At 39.1% G+C, this 23,922-nt stretch overlaps 1 protein-coding gene across 1 annotated transcript in view; it reads left to right on the forward strand.

The window, feature by feature from the left end:
* LOC142338520 (retinaldehyde dehydrogenase 3-like) overlaps nucleotides 1-14,393 on the forward strand; it is a 41,407-nt gene extending 27,014 nt beyond the window's left edge. Inside the window, exons 4-6 of the mRNA XM_075388304.1 lie at nucleotides 1,923-2,126; nucleotides 12,978-13,264; nucleotides 13,891-14,393. Coding sequence (XP_075244419.1) covers nucleotides 1,923-2,126; nucleotides 12,978-13,264; nucleotides 13,891-14,247 — 848 coding nt within the window. The 3' untranslated portion in view covers nucleotides 14,248-14,393. The remainder of the gene's footprint in view (nucleotides 1-1,922; nucleotides 2,127-12,977; nucleotides 13,265-13,890) is intronic.
* Nucleotides 14,394-23,922: the final 9,529 nt, after the last annotated feature.

The following is a 23,922-nucleotide window of genomic DNA, read 5'->3' on the forward strand; positions in this document are numbered from 1 at the left end:
AAGATTTTTTGGAAATGGGAGACAAAGTAGTTTTTTCTTCGAAAAAAGTATGAAAGAAGGCAAAACTTGGATTTTTGTAAATCATGTTGTCTTTAAACGAAACAGATGGCAAGTCCGGTTCATGAAGAGTTTCAAAGCTTCTTTTAAAGTTTTGAAAATTTACATGGAACTGAAAAGCTATGTCAAGCGTTACATTTCCCAACAGAAGGCCAAAATTCCGTCATATAATGATACGTTGTTCCTCTTTTGGTTTCAAAAACATAAAACAAGTTATCACATTTTTTGAACTGCATAAAATTGTAGTTTGACATTTTAGTTTTAAAATTTTGTCATCCGAAGTTATAATGCAATAGAGCACTGCTTTCCATTATACCATGCATTATAACATTAAACAATATACCACTGCTTTCCAACGATACAGAGTATCAATAGGCTGCAATGATAGTCGGCTAAAAATCATTTAAAATGAGCACCCAAGAAATTACTGTAATATAGCGTTGATAATCACTTAACCAACCGAGGTATATGATTGCTATTTTTCTTACATTTTTGATTGATTATAATAATAATAATAATAATAATAATAATATTGAATTCAACCAAACATGGTTACAACCAGCTTGGTAGTCCCCAGATTAGGGGAGAAATCAAGTTTCAATAATTAAATTTTCTCGAAAACTTTCCATCCTGAAGGGTAACTTTTATATTTGAATCTTTTCAATGCCTCCCCTTCCAAAAAGTTCTTCACTTCTCTTCGAAACTGACATGGATTTTTGTGTGGTGAATAGTTAGCAAAACTATTAAGCTGAGACAAAGAATTATTGAATCGGGCTACTCTATTAAAGTAATTATTTTCAGAACGTTTCCGAAATGTTTTTCTCGCTTCAATAAAAATCTTTCCGCTTGATCTGGTCTTTGGACAACCGAAAGTTATTGACCAGTGGTCTGACGCATTCATCGAAGTTAAGCCCATTAAAATCTTGTTAAGCAGAATTAAGTCGTGAAGAACTAGAAAATAACTGACTGGCAATAGGCGATTTCGAATTAGGCTCTCAACGTATTCTTTGTCACCCAGAACAGAACGGCAAGTTATCCATTTTAAACATGATCTCTGCAGTCTTTCCAAGCGTTGAAGATACTGTGGTCCTGGGTTCCAGACATTTGACGCATAAAAGACCGCAGAGAATATATATGTTTTCACCAACGTGCATTTGACAGTTTCTTTTGTGGTGCGGGGTATAACTCTTCTTAAATGATTCAGTTTTTGAAAACCTTTCTTTACCGCCATTTCGAGGTGACAATTCCAAGTCATGTTGGCCGTAAAAATTAATCCGAGATCTTTAATTTGTTTTTCATTTTTGATGGCAATTCCTTTTGCAAATAACTCTGTTGACGAATTATATGTATTTTTGTATGAGAACTCGAGAATGCTGAATTTGTCAAAATTGAAATTTAGTTTGTTTGAACCAGACCATTCGATAGCTCTGTTTATATCAAACTGAAGTTCTTCACGTTCTGAAATCTGTCCTATTATTTTCGTATCATCGGCATAAAGGAATGTTTTATTATTAAGTTGATCAGGTAGGTCATTTATGTACACAGAGAACAAAAACACAGCAAATATTGATCCCTGGGGACCCCCGCTTGAGATTTTTGAGAAAGTCGAGTAACTGTCTGCAATTTTTACTCTCTGCTGCCGAAACAGTATTGTTGAAATTTACAGCTACTGCAAAACTTTATTAGACACTTTTGACTTTTGTTCGGAATTTTAATGAAAACGATAAACAAATTAGGTTATAAATTGAACAAAACTAAAAAAAAGTCAAACACGGTACGACTGTACATCAACTTCGATTTTAAAAAAAGCTTTATCGTCTCATCAAATTAGGCTAGGTATTAAACTGTGAAATTTATTATTATAGGTGTTGTCAACATTATCCCTGGTTTTGGACCCACAGCAGGTGCTGCCATCGCAGAGCACCCGGATATCAACAAAGTGGCCTTCACTGGCTCCACTGAAGTGGGACGCATCATCCAAATTGCATCCGGAACATCAAACCTGAAGAGAGTCACTCTCGAGTTGGGTGGAAAAGGCGCACTAATAATCAGCAAAACGGCGGATTTAGGTACCACTTTTATAGACATTTTTGCGATAAGAACGCTTCCTTTATATCACTTAATGTTCCTATTTCCATATCGCTATTTCCTAAAACAGCGGCATTTGATGAAAACAATGGAAAAAATGTCAACCAACTGTCGCTAAACATCGGTGAAAAATCAAATATCGCATTCAAAAACACATCATTTGAAAGTTAAGAAACAATTTCAAAGTCCAGCGTTCGTTTTCTGTGCTTATACGCTTGCACATGAAAAAAACTTCAGAAGAAAACAATTCAGAGAAATGTGTAAGTTTTTCAATAATGTTTGTCGCCATTTCACGCTATAAAAACTGGTAAACTGATTTTTCTGTTTTGAAAGTGCATAATAAAGCACGTTTTGGCTAATAAATAGGCTAAACAGAATCTTTGTGGCGTGTATTGATGTTTGCATTTTACGACTTCACATAAACAAATCAGTTATTTTTACCAAATAGCTATCACGGAACCAATGGAATGACAGTGTGAAATTGCTCGATCAGAATTTATAGGAAGCAGAACACTGTCTCAAAAGTTTCATTCGTAAAATTTGTTGACAAAAGAGTCTCAATTAAATCTCCTTAAAGTATTTGCTTCTAATTTTTGATAAAACTGTTTGTAAACTCAGTAAAAAACTGTAGTCCGTATCTGTTTCAATTTAGCAACGTGTTTTTAGCATATAAAGCAACGTGTAAGTATAGCGTCTCTGTATTAACGATCAATGTAACAAGTGAAACTTAGACGGCAAGGTTTTTTCGATGCACTTTTACTGGTTTTTTGTCTGATGTCATAGACGGCAACTGTCTCGAAAACCTAAAAATATTAAGCCGAAAACCGGCTTAATCGATACATATAGTGGTTATATTTACTTAAAATTAGGTTAAATGAACTTTTTCGGAACTTTCTACGTATATTAGAACGTATTTAATTCTTATTTTAAAGTTTCAAAATACTCGATTCTGATTGGCTAAAATTCGTTCATTTATTTACTACGTAACATCCACCGGTCCGGAAGAAGATGTTAGGAAAACTGGTACAAGTTTTACAAGCGGACGGACGAGCGAACCGGTCGACGTACGTAAAACAGCGGAGCGCGCGACGCAATCGGAGCCGTAGCGGAGTTCCACAATCCAAGTGGTTGGGTAGTAACCCCTAGGGTTAGTTTCCTCAACTATCCAAACCAAGTCACCGGTCTTAAGGTGTCTCGGAAGGCGTCTGACACTTAGAGCGTCGGTTCAGCGTCGGTACGTACTCTCTGATCCAACAGGACCAGATCGCATTAGCGTACGATTGCGCGCGGGCGTAACGTTTCCGATGATCAAACTCATTATTGCCGACAACAGACGGAAAACCGGTAGAGTATACTCCTAAGAGAAAGTGGTTGGGCGTTATAGCGTTCAAATCGCATGGATCAGCGCTTACGGGTGTTAAAGGACGCGAATTGAGAGTATTCTCAACGAGACAAAAGGTAGTATGCAGTACCTCATCCGTGTGGCGACGCGTGCCAAGAATAGTATACAACACGCGCTTGAAGCTGCGCACCAACCTCCCCAGATACCACCTTGATGTGGTGCGCTGGGTGGATTGAACCTCCACTTAATGTCTTTATGAGCGAGCTCAGCTGCAAAGTTGACGGCGTTCCACTTTTCAATACTTTCTCGGAGTTCTTTCTCCGCTCCAATAAAGTTAGTGCCATTGTCTGACCAAATCATGGCAGGTATACCCGTACGTGACACAAACCGTTCAACTCCCATGACACAAGAGCTGGTGTCCATGGATGTAACTATCTCGACATGGACAACGCGAGTAGTGAGACAGGTGAAGAGGAAGCCCCACCTTTTCTCAGTACTACGGCGGACAGTAACATAGAATGGCCCGAAGTAGTCAACGCCAGTGTTCGTGAAGGGAGGAGACTGGTAAGCAAGTCTCTCCTTAGGTAAGTCAGACATGATTGGTTGCATAATTACAGCTCGGATTTCTCGGCATCTCAGGCAGTGTGCTTTGATGAAACGCAAAGATGGTCTTAGTTTCAGCACTGTATAGTATTCCTGCACAATTGATCTTAAGAATTCAACGCCTTGATGATAATGCATTACGTGCTTGTGTTCAAGGAACAGTTTTACAAACTGATGACTTGCAATTAAGATGAGTGGGTACTTTACGTTAAACCCAACTTCAATTAACCGCTTGATGCGGCCCGAGGAACGGATTAGCCCCTTTGGACTAATAAACGGTGAGTGTGGAGCAATTCGGCTACTCTGTTTAACAGATTTATTGTCAAGAAGATCTTTTCTTTCGGTTGCAAAAGTCTCTCCTTGCACCAAGTTTTGTAGATGACGCTCGGCTTCGTCAAGCTCAGTACGGTCAGTAATGCTACCATCGAAGTGACGGTAGCCGGCATGTTTTGGCAAAAGCCGGAGAAGGTATGCGGCAATGCTCAAGTACTTTTGATAAGAACTAAACTTATCAAACAGAAATAATGAAGGAACGGGAGGGGTCTGTTTTTTGACAGATGTAGCCAGAGATACAGTGTCTTCTGTATTGACTGCTTGGTTGACGCCAAGTTTGATGTTTTCAATGACGTCTTTGTTCGGTACAAACGGGAACCTTGATTTAGTTAGGAAATGTGGACCTTTGACACAACTGCTTAGTTGCAAAATCTCAGCGGACATTCCACGCGTGCCAACGTCAGCTGGATTATCCTTAGTTGCGACGTGGTTCCATTGGTCAACGCTGGTATACTCCAAAATTTCGCAAACACGGTTTGCAACAAAAATCGGTTGCTTTTGATTAGAGTTAAACCATTGGAGAACGGTCGTGCTGTCTGTCCACATGAATACTTGGTTAACAGTTACAGTAAGTGCGTGTGTAATTTGCCTTTTCAGTCGAGCGGCAAGTAGAGCTGCTTGTAACTCGAGTTTTGGGACAGTCGTTACTTTCATTGGCGCCACGCGCGCTTTCCCCAAAGGAAACGCAAGCTCTGTTTTTTCTTTGCCCGTAGGAGTTTTTACTTGGGCTCGCAGAAATGCGACCGCACTGAAAATGGGAACTGTCACCGAACATATGCAACTCTATATTATCAAAGGGTCCACTAAAGTAACTTCGAGGAATTTTGATGTTTTCAAGCTTTGGTAAGTCCGCACTGCAAACCAAAAATCTTTGAACCATGTCCTGTGGGAGCTCGTCATCCCATTGTTCTCCTGTGACACGCCAGATGTCTTTTAAGAGCAGTCGCGCACCGACGGTAAACGATGCGACAAGACCAATGGGGTCAAAGACTTTAGAGACAAGACTTAGAACCAAGCATTGCTTGAGGGACTTGGTGATAGCGCAGCTTGTACCCCTACTCACAACTAAAGTGTCATTAGTGTGATCCCACTTTAACCCTAGCACATGCGATGAATCCTCCTGGCATGAAGCAATAACCTTGGGCTCAGTAGATTGAGGGGAACCATCCATTCGGTCAGCCAGATTTTGTAAATTGCTTACGAACTTTGTAAGCTTGAATCCACCGAGATGGAGATGTACCAATTCCTTTGATCTATTGACGGCTTTCTCAGGAGACTCCACTGAGTCAAGATAATCGTCCATGTAGAAGTTTTCAAGGACAGCTTCTGCATCTTCGGGGTAAAACTTGGCATTGTCTCTCGCAGTGCGTTGTAATGCATAGTTGGCGCATGTGGGCGAGTCTTTAGACCCGAAAATATGGCGCGTATTTTGATAGACTACAACGTTAGTTGTGGGCTCCTTCCGCGAAAGAAAGCGAAGTGATGGTTGATCTGACGGTAATACACCAACCTGTAAAAACATTCTCTCGATGTCGGCAGAGACGGCATATGGTTGTTATCGGCAGCGAAGAAGTACTTAAATAAGGTTGTGGAGCAGATCAGGGCCAGTGAGCAAAGATTCAATCAGTGAGGCACCATGAAATTTTGCTGCTCCATTGAGCACCCGACGCACCTTACCCGGTTTGTTCGGGTTTAAAACTGGATGGTGGGGTAGGTACCACTCTTTGTCGGACCGGTTCTCAACCTTGTGAGCGTCCGGAACCTCAATTACATACCCTTTAATTAGATCTTCCTTGATGGTACTAGTATTCTTCTCCCTAAGGTCTTCATCCTTGGCCAATCCTTTTTCGAGAGACTTTAGTTGCACAAGGGAGGAAAAGTAATTATTTGGGAGCTGGGTGTTATCTGCTGCCCACATTATTCCGACATTGTATCTGAGGCCATTGTGTATTGTGGTACTCTCAAGGATTTCGTGAGCCCTTACGTCTGCTGCAGACCTTGAGTCGACCTGCTTGTTTGCCCCGAATGATTCAATGTCATACCATGACCTTACTTGACTTGCTAACTCATTGTCATGTTCGATATTCACTTTAAAGCACGTTGAGGTTAAACAAGAACTTGATGTTAATGGATCGCTTAAGACCCAACCTATAGGTAAGCGTACGGCAACGGGTGAACTCTTCTCATTGGCAGAGAAGAATTCTAACGGGCGGATGGCATGATAGACATCTTGTCCGAGTATCATCTCAATGTATTTATAGGATAATGTCACGGGATCAAGGATTGTTAAGTGTGGGTAAGTCTCTTGCAGGGCCTGTACATTAAAAATATCTGAGCCGAAGTTCAGACTATTTTTAGCGAAAGGGTTGATGGTAAATGGTTCGAAATCTTGATGTTCTCTTGGTTTCACAGTAACTTCAACAATCCTAGTGTCCACTACTTCTTCGGTATTAATACCCTTGACAGTTAGCTTTAGTGCTTTACCGTGCAAACCGAGTCTATCTGCGAGACTACCGGCCACCCAAGATTTACTGCAGGCGGTATCACATAAAACTAAAGCCTTGGTATCCACACCGGACGAATTGACCAAATGCAATTCCGTTACCTGAAGGAGCCCCTTAACATCAGTAACAGTTGACAATGTTGTGGTCTTATTAGACGGCTGTTGACTATTGGTTGCTTTACTTTGACCTGTGTTACCACAAGGCTGAATGGTATTGGGATTTGTTGACCGTTTTGCTGGGAAAACCCTATCTGCACCATGCAATAGTGTGTTATAAGAACTATTGCACCCTCTGCTCGGCACTTTCTCGGTTGAGGGCACTGGCGGAATGTGTGCTTATCGCATAAGCACGAAAGTCAAAGTTTATTATCCGCCTCCAACTTAGCTCTCTGGGTTGGAGTCTTTTCCTAGAAAACTCGATACTCCCATAGCCGGTGGTTACCATTGCATACAATACAGCGAGAGTAAGTGTTTGTGGAAGAAGATGGCATTTGCTTCTTTGTTTCCCTTTGTTGTGAATTTGATGTAAACACTTTTGATTCTGCTTTGGTCTTGGTTACTGAAGTGCTGTTATCTACAGGCCTTGCCTTGGTTGCGCTTTGTTTCATAAGATCATGGGCCTCAGCCTTCTTTTAAAGCCAAATTGTTAAAGTCAAGGAGTGTAGGCTCAACTCAGTGCTTTTTAACCGTACAGAGCGACCATGACTCTTTCATGTTCGATGGTAACTTCTGTACCACCTGGTTAAATAGGGAAGCGATCTTCAAGTCAGCATCATATGATAGTGACTTGAAAACCCCAACGAGGCTGGATATAGCTGCAGAATAGTTAATGATGTTATCACTATTGTGCGTTTTAAGAGGCGGAAAATTGCTTAGTTTATCCAAGTTTGCACTTACGACTGCCTATGGCTGGCCAAATTTACGTTCTAAATTCCTTAGCGCATCCTTGTACATTAAACCACAGTAAGCAAACTCGGCGATTGCAATCTTTGCTTTACCGGTGACGAGTGTTTTGAGGTATGTCAATTTAACGTCATCAGTTAGCAATTGCGAGTCAATCGCGCTTTTGATTTGACCATACCCCTCGTGCCATTGTAATGGATCGCCATTATACTGAGCAAGTTTCCATTCTGGCAAGGGGTCATTTTTCTTGCTGGTTATTGCATCAGCCAATTTTTTAATCAATAACGCATTGTCTGCAATTGAAGGGACAGGTGCAGACACCTGCGTGCCACTCCAACTCAGCGGTGTGGGCCCAACATAAGGATATGTTGGCTGAAAAACCGGAGTGGCTAGACCAGGTACAACGTTACTAGAATTTGCGATTGGGTTTTCCTGTTGTGTGCCGGATGGTGATTGCATATCAATCAAAAGGGGTGAATTCGAATATATTTGTTGTGTAAAATTTGTAAGTGGTGGTGCGATGTGTGGCTGTACATTTGGTGCAACATTATTTACGATAGTAATGTCTTGGTTGACTAATGACGGTCTGTGCTGTGGAAAACGCCAATGACTCATATTTGGCACAAAATGTTGGCCAAGAGGGATATTGGGAATATTTGGGACAGGAGGAGCAACGGAACGTACGACTTTGTGTACTTGGTTAGTACTGTTTTGGAAAGTGTTGTGGACGGGAGTCTGATTGATCAAGGGGGAGAGTGGAATTCGAGCAGTGAGGTTAGGTGCGATAACTGGGTTCCGAAAGGGAAGTTCATTAGGATGAGCGGGTTCGAATTTGTGCTCTTGAGTGTTTGGACTTGGTGGGGCGCTTGGGTGCAAAGGAACGTTTATTGCTGGGGGCTGGATGATTTGTTGTGGGAAAAGGAGGAAGAGTGGCGTTTGGTGCTTGGGGAACAAAATGAATTTGTTGTCGGGAGCATATTTGCTGAGCCGAATTATTTTTGGGCAGCCTTGATGTTTCAGGTCCCCAGGATTATGAAATTTGAAGTTGTGCGTGTGGATAAAAATCTGACAATTTATTTTGATTTATTTGTGGTCGAACAGGCTCTTGAATTGTTGGTGAAGAAGCCCCTGGGGCGTGTACAGAAGGCGGGTGAATATCTGCGGTTCCTTGGTTAGTTATGCTCGGAAGCGCCGTGCCTTGTTTGCCTGTTTGATTCCTTTGCGCTCGTAGGTGCGCCTGGTAAAAAGCCTGTGTGTTAGCAGCAGCCAAAAAATTTTCAGGAGGAGTGTAATAAGGGTGGAGTTGCTGCAAGGTCTCATTGCTTAAAATATAATTGCCTTGAAAATTTTTTGGAATAGAGTGCCTCGAAATTTCAGTGTTCTGATCTTCCACTGTTTTGCCGTTGTTGTGGCTGGGACATTCTGGAGGGTCAATTGTAACCTCTGGTTCACCAGTTTTTTCATTGTTAAAACTTAAAGCAAGTGAGGTGTTGATCCAGTCCTGGACAGCCTTTTCACTTCTCATTGAGCTCCTAGTACTTGCAGTTGTTTCAAATTGGCTACCTTCAGAAACAGCATCCAGCCATTCAAATTCTTGCAGAGTTGCCTCTGCCAACCGTTTCCTGTTGTTTTCCTCCAGTTCATCTATTTAGCAAGGCGAATGGCTGCCTCATTCTGTTTTTCAATTTCCTCGCGCTTCCTTTTAGCAATTAATTAATCATGTTTACGCTGACTAGATGTTTTTGACGAGGTCATAATTGAGGGAAATCTAGAACCAAATCCACGCAAAATAAACCCAACGCAAAAGACACTAAACACAGCACACTGTAGACAGTCTGTAAAACAAACCACCCAAAGAGCAGAAAAAGTCGTCAAGCACACAGTGCCCGACAAAAACAGAAGTGGAGCGCTGTATTCTATGCGCTCAACGTGGAGGGAGACAAAGGACACACGGGAAGTCGAGCGAGCAACGCGCGACGAAACGGAGACATTACGGACGGGAAGTCGAGGGAGCAACGCGTGACGCAACGGAAACGGGACAGAAGAGAAGTCGAGCGAGCAGTGCGCAACGCAACGGAAACGGGACAAAAGAGAAGTCGAGCGAGCAGTGCGCGACGGAACGGAAACGGGACGTGCGGGAAAGTGAGCGAAAAATGAGCAACGCAACGACACGGGACGGTGGGGAAGAACGGGCTGGAAATGAGGTTGGAAAGAACTATGTTAGCAGACCACAGCTAAAACTTAACTAAACAACCTAGCCGTACCTCCCGAACAAACTTAAGTCACACACTAGGAAGAAGGAGAGAAGCTACTGCAAGACAATCTAGCATAGTTCATTCTGGGGCTTAACATACCAACAAATTAGTTTACGGCAATGCAGTAGTATACTAAAAGAATGAAAAGGTCGAGAAGTTTACTAGCCCTAGCTCCAGAATAAACCTTAGTCACATCCCAGCAAAACCCAAACCACAACAGACAATCAGCATACTAGAGGTATTAAACAAACTACAGCAAATTGAATAAAGTACAATAGTGTATTTGTAGACTTAGACAGTTGCAAAAGTCAAGAAACAATCCAGCCGTAACTCGAGAATAAACTTAAGTCACACCCTAGAAGGCAACAAGACCAAACCAACTAGCAATCATAGAGGTACACCCAAACATACAACAGCAAAATCAATGTACTACAACAGCAGGGCTAGTAAATTAGTAAAGTTGAAAAGTCAAAAGACAATCCAGCCGTAACTCGAGAAAGAACTTAAGTCACACCCTAGAAAGCTATAAGACCTAATCAACAAACCAGCATACTAGCATACTCAACATACTACAGCAAGAACCACAACATACTTCATCACATATGACATACTACATCGAAATCCAGAAAAATAGCGGAAGAAAACGAAAAGCGAAGTTTTGGGAGAGCAACGTTATAAAAAAAACGGAAAAGGGAGAATTAAAAAAAGTTAAATGAGGAAAAGGACGCGGACGAAATGGTATACAAACAAGCGACGAGGAAAAATTTTAGTGATTTGATAATTTTTTTGTGTAGGCCGGAGGTTGTTAAAATTTTCACAACTTTTTGTGTTTATTGAGTTTCACTCAATTGACGAACCTTCTAGTTGTTGGAGAAATTGATTTTTGACAACTTTGTGAAAATTTTATGCTTTTGTCCAATTTTTCTCTATTTTTGTTCAATTTTTTGCAATTTCTTGAATATGGAACTGTAATCCACAAAACCGGACACTTTTATGCTTGGAAATACGGTTTATCAATAATCGGTAATATTTTTCTAATTTTTTTGAATTGCCTCAAAATTGAAAAAAATATTCAAAATCGAACAATTTAGCATTATTTTCTCGGTGTTTTTTCGTCTCAAAAATATTGATATGTGGGGTTTGATGGTGACCGGTTATCTAAATAGCGGAAATCTTAAAATTTCCGTGCTGAAAATCGCGGACTTCTTAATTTTTGGTCTGATAGCATTAAATAGCCCAATATACTTGCAGCTTCGGGGTAAAACTTGGCATTGTCTCTCGCAGTGCGTTGTAATGCATAGTTGGCGCATGTGGGCGAGTCTTTAGCCCCGAATATATGGCGCGTATATTGATACACTACAACGTTAGTTGTGGGGTCCTCCCGCCACAGAAAGCGAAGTGACGGTTGATCTGATGGTAATACATCAGATCGTAGTATCGCGACCCAGGGTTGATCCCGGATCGCGGTACCATGTAAACTCAGTAAAAAAGTGTAGTCCGTATCTTTTTCAATTTAGCAACGTGTTTTTAGCATATAAAGCAACGTGTAAGTATAGCGTCTCTATATTAACGATCAATGTAACAAGTGAAACTTAGACGGCAAGGTTTTTTCGATGCTCTTTTACTGGTTTTCTGTCTGATGTCATTGACTTCAAAACAGTTCGTATTCAATCAGCAATTGTCTAGAAAACTTAAAAATATTAAGCCGAAAACCTGCTTAATCGATACATATATTGGCTATATTTACTTAAAATTAGGTTAAATGAACTTTTTCGAAACTTTCTACGTATATTAGAACGTATTTAATTCTTATTTTAAAGTTTCAAAATACTCGATTCTGATTGGCTAAAATTCGTTCTCTTATTTACTACGTAACGTTGTTGTTAGAAATGCAGTACTAAATGTTGCATCACAGAATTGACCGCTTGAACATCAGCGGTAAAAGAATGAAAAACAAATAATTTGAGCGCTAACTGATTACGTGGGGATAAACTGGGTTGAAATCGAGTATTCATCCTCGAGAAACGTCACATTAAATGGCAATAAAACATCTTAAATGGTGCACATCTTGCATTAAAAGTAAAATTTGCGGGATGAAGAATTGTTCTGTAGGGATAAAATACAGATCTTCTTTAAGTTTTATGGGTTTTTTTATTTCTCCGGCGCCAACAGATTGATTTTTGAAAAGTTGTCATCTAAAAATGAAAAAATCAGAATAATTTAACCTTGCACGTTTATGTATTTCTTGCAGAATATTGTCTTTAAAAATTCAAAGGAATCTCTTATATTAAGAAAATGTATATTTCATTTAGAATCAGACAAATTAATTCTTTGCTGAGAAAAAATTATCGAATATTTTTCCTGTAATTTCAATGATTATCTTTCAAGTTGCTGGCAGAATTTCATTTTCAATTTGATGAATCAATCATGATGTACGTCTCTGCATCGTAATTCTTGTATGTACAGTGTTGTACATGTTGTAACTGTACATAAACAGTTTTAAAAAATCGGTATATTTCCTCCATGAAATGATTTTTCAGTTTTAGGTGCAATATTTGCAAAAGTAACTGCGAAAAAGTATTCGTTCCTTCCAATCTCACACACTTACACGCACACGCACACACACACACACACACACACACACACACACACACACACACACACACACACATGCACACATATGGACACACACACACACACACATTCACAGATACACACACACGCATTCCTTTCTTATGGCTGATCAAACAATTTAAAACTTTTTCTATCTAATGTTTCATGAAAAATATTTAAACTCCGTTTTAAAACCCCACAAAACACTCTCCCAATCCTTACAGAGAAATATGTCAGACCAATTAAATGGATGTATTTGAATCGTGTTGATTTGATTTAGCTAAAGTTATTCCGTTTGCCCAAGACGGTTGCTATAGCAACAGTGGCCAGAATTGCGTAGCTCTATCAAGGACATTTGTTCACGAGGATGTTTACGACGAATTTGTCCGGAAAAGCACAGATTTAGCCATAGAAACCCGAGACAAATTCGGAGACCCATTTACAGAAGGGAGTTTATACGGACCACAGATCAACAAAACCCAATTCGACAAAATTTTGGACTTGATTGATTCTGGTATAAAGCAAGGCGCAAAGCTGGAATGTGGTGGAAAACGGCTAAATGATAAGGCAGGAAAAATTAGTCAATTTTTTTCAAATATATGAGAACACCAACATAAAAAATTAAAATAGACGCCTGTTTGACTGATCAATTTAGTTGTTTCCAAAAAATGGAATACCAAGAAAAAATCCTACATTACCTGTTGTTATTGACAATAGCTATATAGGAATCAATTTTTTCAATTTTTCATTAATCAGGCAAATATCGAAATGGGGGAGGCGGGAATGAAGTGCGTTTTTATTACACGGACGAGGTCCCTAGTCAGTCTGCCTTAATTCTGATCATGAATGGCATAGCTATTGGTAACGCTTGTGGCCTAGTGTTTTGTAATGAAACATGCTCCAAATAACTTTAATTTTTTCTGTTTGGGTCCCAGCACGCCATGCACCCCCAGTGACACAGTAGGTGGCATTACATAGTAAATCATCATGTAAAATGTGACATCATGCATCTGGAGGGTGCACCCACTACCTTGGGGGGAGGGGCACAAACGGAAAAAAATCCAAAAACTTAACAAAGGTAGGATTTTAACACTGGTCCCTCTGAAAAGAAAGACTCGTCACTCTATAAGTTCTACACAATACAATTTTCCCTCGTCAGAATATTAAAAAGTGATGTCATGCACATGTTTAAGGGCTATTTCATCGAACCAACCGTTTTCAGTAACGTACAGGACCACATGAGAATTGCCAAAGAGGAAATATTCGGACCAGTTCAACAAATCATCAAATTCTCAAGTATTGAAGAAGCGATCGATAGAGCTAACAACTCAACATACGGCCTGGCTGCTGCTGTTTTTACAAATGATCTATCTGAAGCACTTTATGTGGCAAATGCTCTTGAGTCTGGTCAAGTTTGGGTTAATGATTCCATGGCCATGAGGGGAAACACACCATTTGGGGGATACAAACAAAGTGGAATCGGACGGGAATTTGGATGGGAGGGGCTGTTGGGTTATATGGAAGTAAAAACTATTATCATCAAAATGTGAACCATTTAATGCGTAAAATATGATACCCGCTAATGCATACAGATTTAACACTATGGGAACATTTAACAGTTGAGGAGTTGAAATTCTAGTGTTCTTGATATAACTAATCTTGCAAGTTACTTTTTTTGCAAAAATTTGAGATTTTGAAGGTGATACTAAAGATGAAGAAGATACTAAATTGAAAAAGATACTATATTTAGTATTGAAATGACTGGAGCATTCTAAAACGTTTGCTTAGAATTTATGTTTTGTTTTCAAGCGTTCTTCAACAATTACAAAGCACAAATATTTAAAATAACCTCATTTGGGAAATTAGAGATTTGGAAGGCTTCTAAATGTTTCTCGCCAGCCGACACATCATTCTAAAACACTGACACAAGCGTATAATGCAGCGAATGTAATAGGAGGCAGCTTGTAATTTTTTTCAAGGGGAAAAATATGGGGCAAAATTAAACTGACATTAAAAAGTATAAATCATCCTTTTGATATCAAAGTTTCTTTAAAACTAGATTTGGTGTTTCAGTTCGATTAATTGAAGAAATCTTTCGAAGCATACAATAATTTTTGGATAATTTTTTTTCTGTTTTAATGAGCTAATTGTTCAGACCAATTCTGTGAGGGAGGAACTCTAGGCTCAACTGGGGTCTTTTGTCCAGTCAATTTCCACTTACCGATATTTTCACCGTAAAGACATGTGAGTGTTATCATTGGTAAGTTTGTCAGCCATAGAATATCAAGATAAAAAGATGTTTTTGATTTTCACTTTTTCCGAGGAGTTACTGAGGTTGATTTTTGGGAATATTTAGCTCACTTCCAATCGTTTTGTTCACATTTTTTTTGGTAATTTATTATGAACTTTTCATCTATTGTGAATTTTATCATATGATAAAATTGTCAGCGATACTCTCATTACGTTTAAAGATAAAAAAGAGCTGAACAACTCCGATGTCAAAAGTTTTGGCTAATTTTTTTGAAATTTAGCTGAATATGGCACAAGGTATGCTTTTATAGCACTCTTTTGTCCAAATTGACCTGTTTTGCAGACAAAAGCACCGGCAAAACGCTATTCGTGTACACACATTGTGTCTAGTTTTAGAACTGGTTAATAGGAATGTATTCTGCGACCAACAATTCGGCGGCTTTTTGCTAATTTGAATCGATTTTCAATAAAAAAGCACCATTCACTTTTGATATATTAAGAATCTCTATCAGAAAAACATATATTATACAGTTATCTGGAACAATGAAAATTTTAACGCCACTGCAGTGATAGCAAGGCCAGTTTCGGTCTCACCGTTGACCTGAAAAAAGTCTAGGAGGAAAAAAGAATGAAAAAAGAATTGGATTGTAGTTTGACTCTGACCCTTTCAAACAATTTTTTTCTGCATTCAATCTAAAGTCTGTTTCCCTTTAGTGAGAATCATTTACTGACAGGTCCCATTTCTGTTAAAATGAGGCTATTACTATTTCTGAGTAAAGGTCCACGTTTTGGAAATTTTGTAAGGAGATTTTGAGTTTTCCCTGCATTTGTTGTTGTCTCTGTAGTTTTATGACTGATTCTTAAAAATCAGACTTCTTTATTGCTCCCTGAGGAGCTATTATTGGAGCTATCTAATATTTTCAATTGATAATTTGTTGTTCTTTGCTACTATAACATGGTAATTATCCAAAATTCATCATTTATTTATTATTTATTTACTTTTTTGTCAAATCTGGTACCTCAAAAATCTTTGGAATACAAGTTTATTTCAATGGACAAGCAGCAGAAACAAGATTAGTTTCTGTCTAATTGTTGAAATTTACTTCATTTTTTTGCCTTTTTTGTTAATTCTTTCAATTACAGAGTAAAATCATTCAAATCACAACTCATTTATTGACAAATCAACGATACGTGTAATTGAAGGTCAATGGACATATATTGTAATTTCAATGAAAGTCAATGAATATACACTGTGTTTACGTAAAACTGTTTCTGAAACTTTGTGATGAGCCTTAATATTTTTCCGTTTGTAGTCTCTTGGCTGAGTCTCATTAATTCAGTATTTCCATGACCAATTGGCTTCTTTTGCATTATCAAGTTGTTTTAAAATTTGTTTTTTAATTGGAAGCTTATGGTTGTTATTATTTATGGTGTTGGAAGATTTGTTCAAGAAAAGTGTCTTTCCAGACTTGCAATTTTTGTATCATATGTGTCAAATTTAAGGATAGTCTCAGAAAATCTAGAGTTTCCATCTTCTTACAAATACGTCATAAAATATTCTTTGTTACTGTTTCCTCATATAAAATAGGGCTCAACAAATTTTGACCTTAAAACTACGAGCTTTTGAAAACTCTTTTACTTTTAGCTATTTTTCAGGTCTTATGGCTCCTTTATGTTGTCTGGTTCAACTATAACATATATGAAAAGCCACATATTACAACAAATGAAATTGATGGAAAGCTCAATTGATGACATTTAAAGTTTTTGTGAATGTAGTATGGTTTTAAAGTCCTAAACAAAATTTTTTGGTAAATTTGACCTTTTGGGTTTTGCCTCTGTTTTTTTGTTTTGCAGTCACATGATATTCTGGATAATAATTTGTTGTAATGTTTTGCTATGGTGATTGAAATCAGCTCATTTATTGCCTTCAGTTGATAGGTAACACCCTTCTTGTCTTTACAGTAAATTGTTTTCAAAAAGTATAAGCTTATTTTATATGGAAAGCTCAATTGATAATATTTATTGTTTTTGCAAATATAATATGGTTTTAAGGTCTAAAACAAAGTTTTCTCGCAAATTTGACTCTTTGAGTTTTGTCTGTGTTTGTTCGTTATGAACTCATATGACATTCAGGATAATGATTGGTCGTAGTGGCTTGCTATGGTGACTTGAATCAGCTCATTTAATGACTTCAGTTCATAGCTAATACTTTTTCTTGTCTTTACAGTTAATTGTTTTCAAAAGGTATAAACTTATTTTTGTTTCTACGTGTTGCTATTCTAGAACTTTAGTTTTCGTCATAAATAATTCTTGTGGTTTTCATTTGATGTTGTTGTTTGTATTGTCTTCTAGTCTCCTTAATCTCATCGTCCCTTAGTGAGGCATGATTTAGTTTGTTTTGTGGTTTAAGTGTAGAGCAATTTTCTAAATTTATTTGTTAATCATTTTTGAACAAAATAAGAATTTTTGAATTTTTTCTATCTCTCCTTTATTTGGTAGACAATAAAGTTGTAGATGTGTTTGAGTGGGGTCAGATTCCTATGCACCAATTTACATTACCGAAACTCGTTGTTAGTATTTTATACTATGAAAGAAAATTGACAATGACAGATACGTATTTGAGACCTTTTGTTTTATGACTTTTTGTTTTAGGTACAAAGCAAAATCGAAAAGTTGCAATCGGCTTGGTAAAATTAACCCTGACTCTCAAAAGAAATTATCACTTTTCAAACTGTAGAGCAAAAAGTCCGAAAAACGAAATTTTAGCAACAAAAATACAACACGGAACTTCCTAAGTCTCTTTTATCTGAATTTTGAGAGTAATTTGCGAGCATAAAAGTTTGGGGAAATCAAGCTCTCATACCTCACAGGCAGCAGCAAAGTTATTAATGGAAAACAAAGCACAACATTCGATGACCCGACCGACTTAGATAATTTAGTTTGTTATTTTTGCTCTGTTTAGACAGATGTAACTAACTTTTAAAGAACCTATAATACTTTTATGTTCTCATTGAGGGAATAATTTTTTTCTTTAAAATTTTAACTATGGATCAATTTTTCTATCTTATTCAACAAAACAGGAAAAGAGCAAATCATTCGAGACAAAAACAGGAAAGCCAACGATTTCGATTAATTCAGAAATCTGTAGCTCAATCTTCTGTCTCCACCTTTAAATTGCAGCTGAAGAACGGTATACCAATTTCAGCTGAGGAACATTACACCACTTTCAGCTGAAGAATCGTACACCAATTTCAGCTGAAGAACCGTACACCAATTTCAGATGAAGAACCGTACACCAATTTTAGCTGAATAACCGTACACCAATTTCAGCTGAAGAACCGTACACAAATTTCAGCTAAAGAACCGTACACCAATTTCAGCTGAAGAACCGTACACAAATTTCAGCTAAAGAACCGTACACTGATTTCAGATGAAGAACAGTACATCAATTTCAGCTGAAGAACCGTACACAAATTTCAGCTGAAGAACCTTACACCAATTTCAGCTGAAGAACCGTACACAAATTTCAGCTAAAGAACCGTACACCAATTTCAGCTGAAGAACCGTACACAAATTTCAACTGAAGAACCGTACACTGATTTCAGATGAAGAACAGTACATCAATTTCAGCTGAAGAACCGTACACCAATTTCAGCTGAAGAACGGTACACCAATTTCAGCTGAAGAACCGAATACCAATTGCAGCTGAAGAACCGTACACAACTTTCAGCTGAAGAACCGTACACGAAATTCAGCTGAAGAACAGTACATCAATTTCAGCTGAAGAACCGTACACCAATTTCAGCTGAAGAACCGTACACCAATTTCAGCTGAAGAACCGTGCACCAATTTCAGCTGAAGAACCGTACACCAATTTCAGCTGAAAAACCCCACAACAATTTCAGCTGAAGAATCGTACACCAATTTCAGCTGAAGAACCGTACACCAATTTCAGCTGAAGAACCGTTCATCAATTTCAGCTAAAGAACCGTACACTAATTTCAGCTGAAGAACCGTACACCAATTTCAGCTGAAGAACCATACACCAATTTCAGATGAAGAACCGTACACCAATTTTTGCTGAATAACCGTACACCAATTTCAGCTGAAGAACCGTACACAAATTTCAGCTAAAGAACCGTACACCAATTTCAGCTGAAGAACCGTACACCAATTTCAACTGAAGAACCGTACACTGATTTGAGATGAAGAACAGTACATCAATTTCAGCTGAAGAACCGTACACAAATTTCAGCTGAAGAACCTTACACAAATTTCAGCTGAAGAACCGTACACCAATTTTTGCTGAATAACCGTACACCAATTTCAGCTGAAGAACCGTACACAAATTTCAGCTAAAGAACCGTACACCAATTTCAGCTGAAGAACCGTACACCAATTTCAACTGAAGAACCGTACACTGATTTGAGTTGAAGAACAGTACATCAATTTCAGCTGAAGAACCGTACACAAATTTCAGCTGAAGAACCTTACACCAATTTCAGCTGAAGAACCGTACACCAATTTCAGCTGAAGAACCGTACACAAATTTCAACTGAAGAACCGTACACTGATTTCAGATGAAGAACAGTACATCAATTTCAGCTGAAGAACCGTACACAAATTTCAGCTGAAGAACCTTACACCAATTTCAGCTGAAGAACCGTACAACAATTTCGACTGAAGAACCGTACACCAATTTCAGCTGAAGAACCGTACACCAATTTCAGCTGAAGAACCGTACACCAATTTCAGCTGAAGAACCGTACACCAATTTCAGCTGAAGAACCGTGCACCAATTTCAGCTGAAGAACCGTACACCAATTTCAGCTGAAGAACCGTACAACAATTTCAGCTGAAGAACCGTACACCAATTCCAGCTGAAGAACCGTACACCAATTTCAGCTGAAGAACCGTACACCAATTTCAGCTGAAGAACCGTGCACCAATTTCAGCTGAAGAACCGTACACCAATTTCAGCTGAAGAACCGTACAACAATTTCAGCTGAAGGACCGTACACCAATTCCAGCTGAAGAACCGCACAACAATTTCAGCTGAAGAACCGTACACCAATTTCAGCTGAAGAATCGTACACCAATTTCAGCTGAAGAACCGTACACCAATTTCAGCTGAAGAACGGTACACCAATTTCAGCTGAAGAACCGAATACCAATTGCAGCTGAAGAACCGTACACAACTTTCAGCTGAAGAACCGTACACGAAATTCAGCTGAAGAACAGTACATCAATTTCAGCTGAAGAACCGTACACCAATTTCAGCTGAAGAACCGTACACCAATTTCAGCTGAAGAACCGTGCACCAATTTCAGCTGAAGAACCGTACACCAATTTCAGCTGAAAAACCCCACAACAATTTCAGCTGAAGAATCGTACACCAATTTCAGCTGAAGAACCGTACACCAATTTCAGCTGAAGAACCGTTCATCAATTTCAGCTAAAGAACCGTACACTAATTTCAGCTGAAGAACCGTACACCAATTTCAGCTGAAGAACCATACACCAATTTCAGATGAAGAACCGTACACCAATTTTTGCTGAATAACCGTACACCAATTTCAGCTGAAGAACCGTACACAAATTTCAGCTAAAGAACCGTACACCAATTTCAGCTGAAGAACCGTACACCAATTTCAACTGAAGAACCGTACACCAATTTTTGCTGAATAACCGTACACCAATTTCAGCTGAAGAACCGTACACAAATTTCAGCTAAAGAACCGTACACCAATTTCAGCTGAAGAACCGTACACCAATTTCAACTGAAGAACCGTACACTGATTTGAGATGAAGAACAGTACATCAATTTCAGCTGAAGAACCGTACACAAATTTCAGCTGAAGAACCTTACACCAATTTCAGCTGAAGAACCGTACACCAATTTCAGCTGAAGAACCGTACACAAATTTCAACTGAAGAACCGTACACTGATTTCAGATGAAGAACAGTACATCAATTTCAGCTGAAGAACGGTACACAAATTTCAGCTGAAGAACCTTACACCAATTTCAGCTGAAGAACCGTACAACAATTTCGACTGAAGAACCGTACACCAATTTCAGCTGAAGAAACGTACACCAATTTCAGCTGAAGAACCGTACACCAATTTCAGCTGAAGAACCGTACACCAATTTCAGCTGAAGAACCGTGCACCAATTTCAGCTGAAGAACCGTACACCAATTTCATCTGAAGAACCGTACAACAATTTCAGCTGAAGAACCGTACACCAATTCCAGCTGAAGAACCGTACACCAATTTCAGCTGAAGAACCGTACACCAATTTCAGCTGAAGAACCGTGCACCAATTTCAGCTGAAGAACCGTACACCAATTTCAGCTGAAGAACCGTACAACAATTTCAGCTGAAGGACCGTACACCAATTCCAGCTGAAGAACCGTACACCAATTTCAGCTGAAGAACCGTACACTGATTTTAGATGAAGAACAGTTCACCAATTTCAGCTGAAGAACCGTACGCAAATTTCAGCTGAAGAACCGTACACCAATTTCAGCTGAAGAACCGTACACCAATTTCAGCTGAAGAATCGTACACCAATTTCAGCTGAAGATCCGTACACCAATTTCAGCTGAAGAACGGTACACCAATTTCAGCTGAAGAACCGAATACCAATTGCAGCTGAAGAACCGTACACAACTTTCAGCTGAAGAACCGTACACGAAATTCAGCTGAAGAACAGTACATCAATTTCAGCTGAAGAACCGTACACCAATTTCAGCTGAAGAACCGTACACCAATTTCAGCTGAAGAACCGTGCACCAATTTCAGCTGAAGAACCGTACACCAATTTCAGCTGAAAAACCCCACCACAATTTCAGCTGAAGAATCGTACACCAATTTCAGCTGAAGAACCGTACACCAATTTCAGCTGAAGAACCGTTCATCAATTTCAGCTAAAGAACCGTACACTAATTTCAGCTGAAGAACCGTACACCAATTTCAGCTGAAGAACCATACACCAATTTCAGATGAAGAACCGTACACCAATTTTTGCTGAATAACCGTACACCAATTTCAGCTGAAGAACCGTACACAAATTTCAGCTAAAGAACCGTACACCAATTTCAGCTGAAGAACCGTACACCAATTTCAACTGAAGAACCGTACACTGATTTGAGATGAAGAACAGTACATCAATTTCAGCTGAAGAACCGTACACAAATTTCAGCTGAAGAACCTTACACCAATTTCAGCTGAAGAACCGTACAACAATTTCGACTGAAGAACCGTACACCAATTTCAGCTGAGGAACCGTACACCAATTTCAGCTGAAGAACCGTACACCAATTTCAGCTGAAGAACCGTACACCAATTTCAGCTGAAGAACCGTTCACCAATTTCAGCTGAAGAACCGTGCACCAATTTCAGCTGAAGAACCGTACACCAATTTCAGCTGAAAAACCCCACAACAATTTCAGCTGAAGAATCGTACACCAATTTCAGCTGAAGAACCGTACACCAATTTCAGCTGAAGAACCGTTCATCAATTTCAGCTAAAGAACCGTACACTAATTTCAGCTGAAGAACCGTACACCAATTTCAGCTGAAGAACCATACACCAATTTCAGATGAAGAACCGTACACCAATTTTTGCTGAATAACCGTACACCAATTTCAGCTGAAGAACCGTACACAAATTTCAGCTAAAGAACCGTACACCAATTTCAGCTGAAGAACCGTACACCAATTTCAACTGAAGAACCGTACACCAATTTCAGCTGAAGAACCGTTCATCAATTTCAGCTAAAGAACCGTACACTAATTTCAGCTGAAGAACCGTACACCAATTTCAGCTGAAGAACCATACACCAATTTCAGATGAAGAACCGTACACCAATTTTTGCTGAATAACCGTACACCAATTTCAGCTGAAGAACCGTACACAAATTTCAGCTGAAGAACCTTACACCAATTTCAGCTGAAGAACCGTACAACAATTTCGACTGAAGAACCGTACACCAATTTCAGCTGAGGAACCGTACACCAATTTCAGCTGAAGAACCGTACACCAATTTCAGCTGAAGAACCGTACACCAATTCCAGCTGAAGAACCGTACACCAATTTCAGCTGAAGAACCGTGCACCAATTTCAGCTGAAGAACCGTACACCAATTTCAGCTGAAGAACCGTACAACAATTTCAGCTGAAGAACCGTACACCAATTCCAGCTGAAGAACCGTACACCAATTTCAGCTGAAGAACCGTACACTGATTTTAGATGAAGAACAGTACACCAATTTCAGCTGAAGAACCGTGCACCAATTTCAGCTGAAGAACCGTACACCAATTTCAGCTGAAGAACCGTACAACAATTGCAGCTGAAGGACCGTACACCAATTTCAGCTGAAGACCCGTACACCAATTTCAGCTGAAGAACCGTTCACCAATTTCAGCTAAAGAACCGTACACTAATTTCAGCTAAAGAACCGTAAAACAATTTCAGCTGAAGAACCGTACACCAATTTCAGCTGAAGAATCGTACACCAATTTCAGCTGAAGAACCGTACACCAATTTCAGCTGAAGAACGGTACACCAATTTCAGCTGAAGAACCGTACACCAATTGCAGCTGAAGAACCGTACACAACTTTCAGCTGAAGAACCGTACACGAAATTCAGCTGAAGAACAGTACATCAATTTCAGCTGAAGAACCGTACACCAATTTCAGCTGAAGAACCGTAAACCAATTTCAGCTGAAGAACCGTGCACCAATTTCAGCTGAAGAACCGTACACCAATTTCAGCTGAAAAACCGTACAAAAATTTCAGCTGAAGAAACGTACACCAATTTCAGCTGAAGAACCGTACACCAATTTCAGCTGAAGAACCGTTCATCAATTTCAGCTAAAGAACCGTACACTAATTTCAGCTGAAGAACCGTATACCAATTTCAGCTGAAGAACCGTACACCAATTTCAGCTGAAGAACCGTGCACCAAT

Source organism: Convolutriloba macropyga, chromosome 4 (genome assembly GCF_964194025.1).
Source record: "Convolutriloba macropyga chromosome 4, txConMacr16.3, whole genome shotgun sequence".
NCBI lineage: Eukaryota > Metazoa > Xenacoelomorpha > Acoela > Convolutidae > Convolutriloba > Convolutriloba macropyga.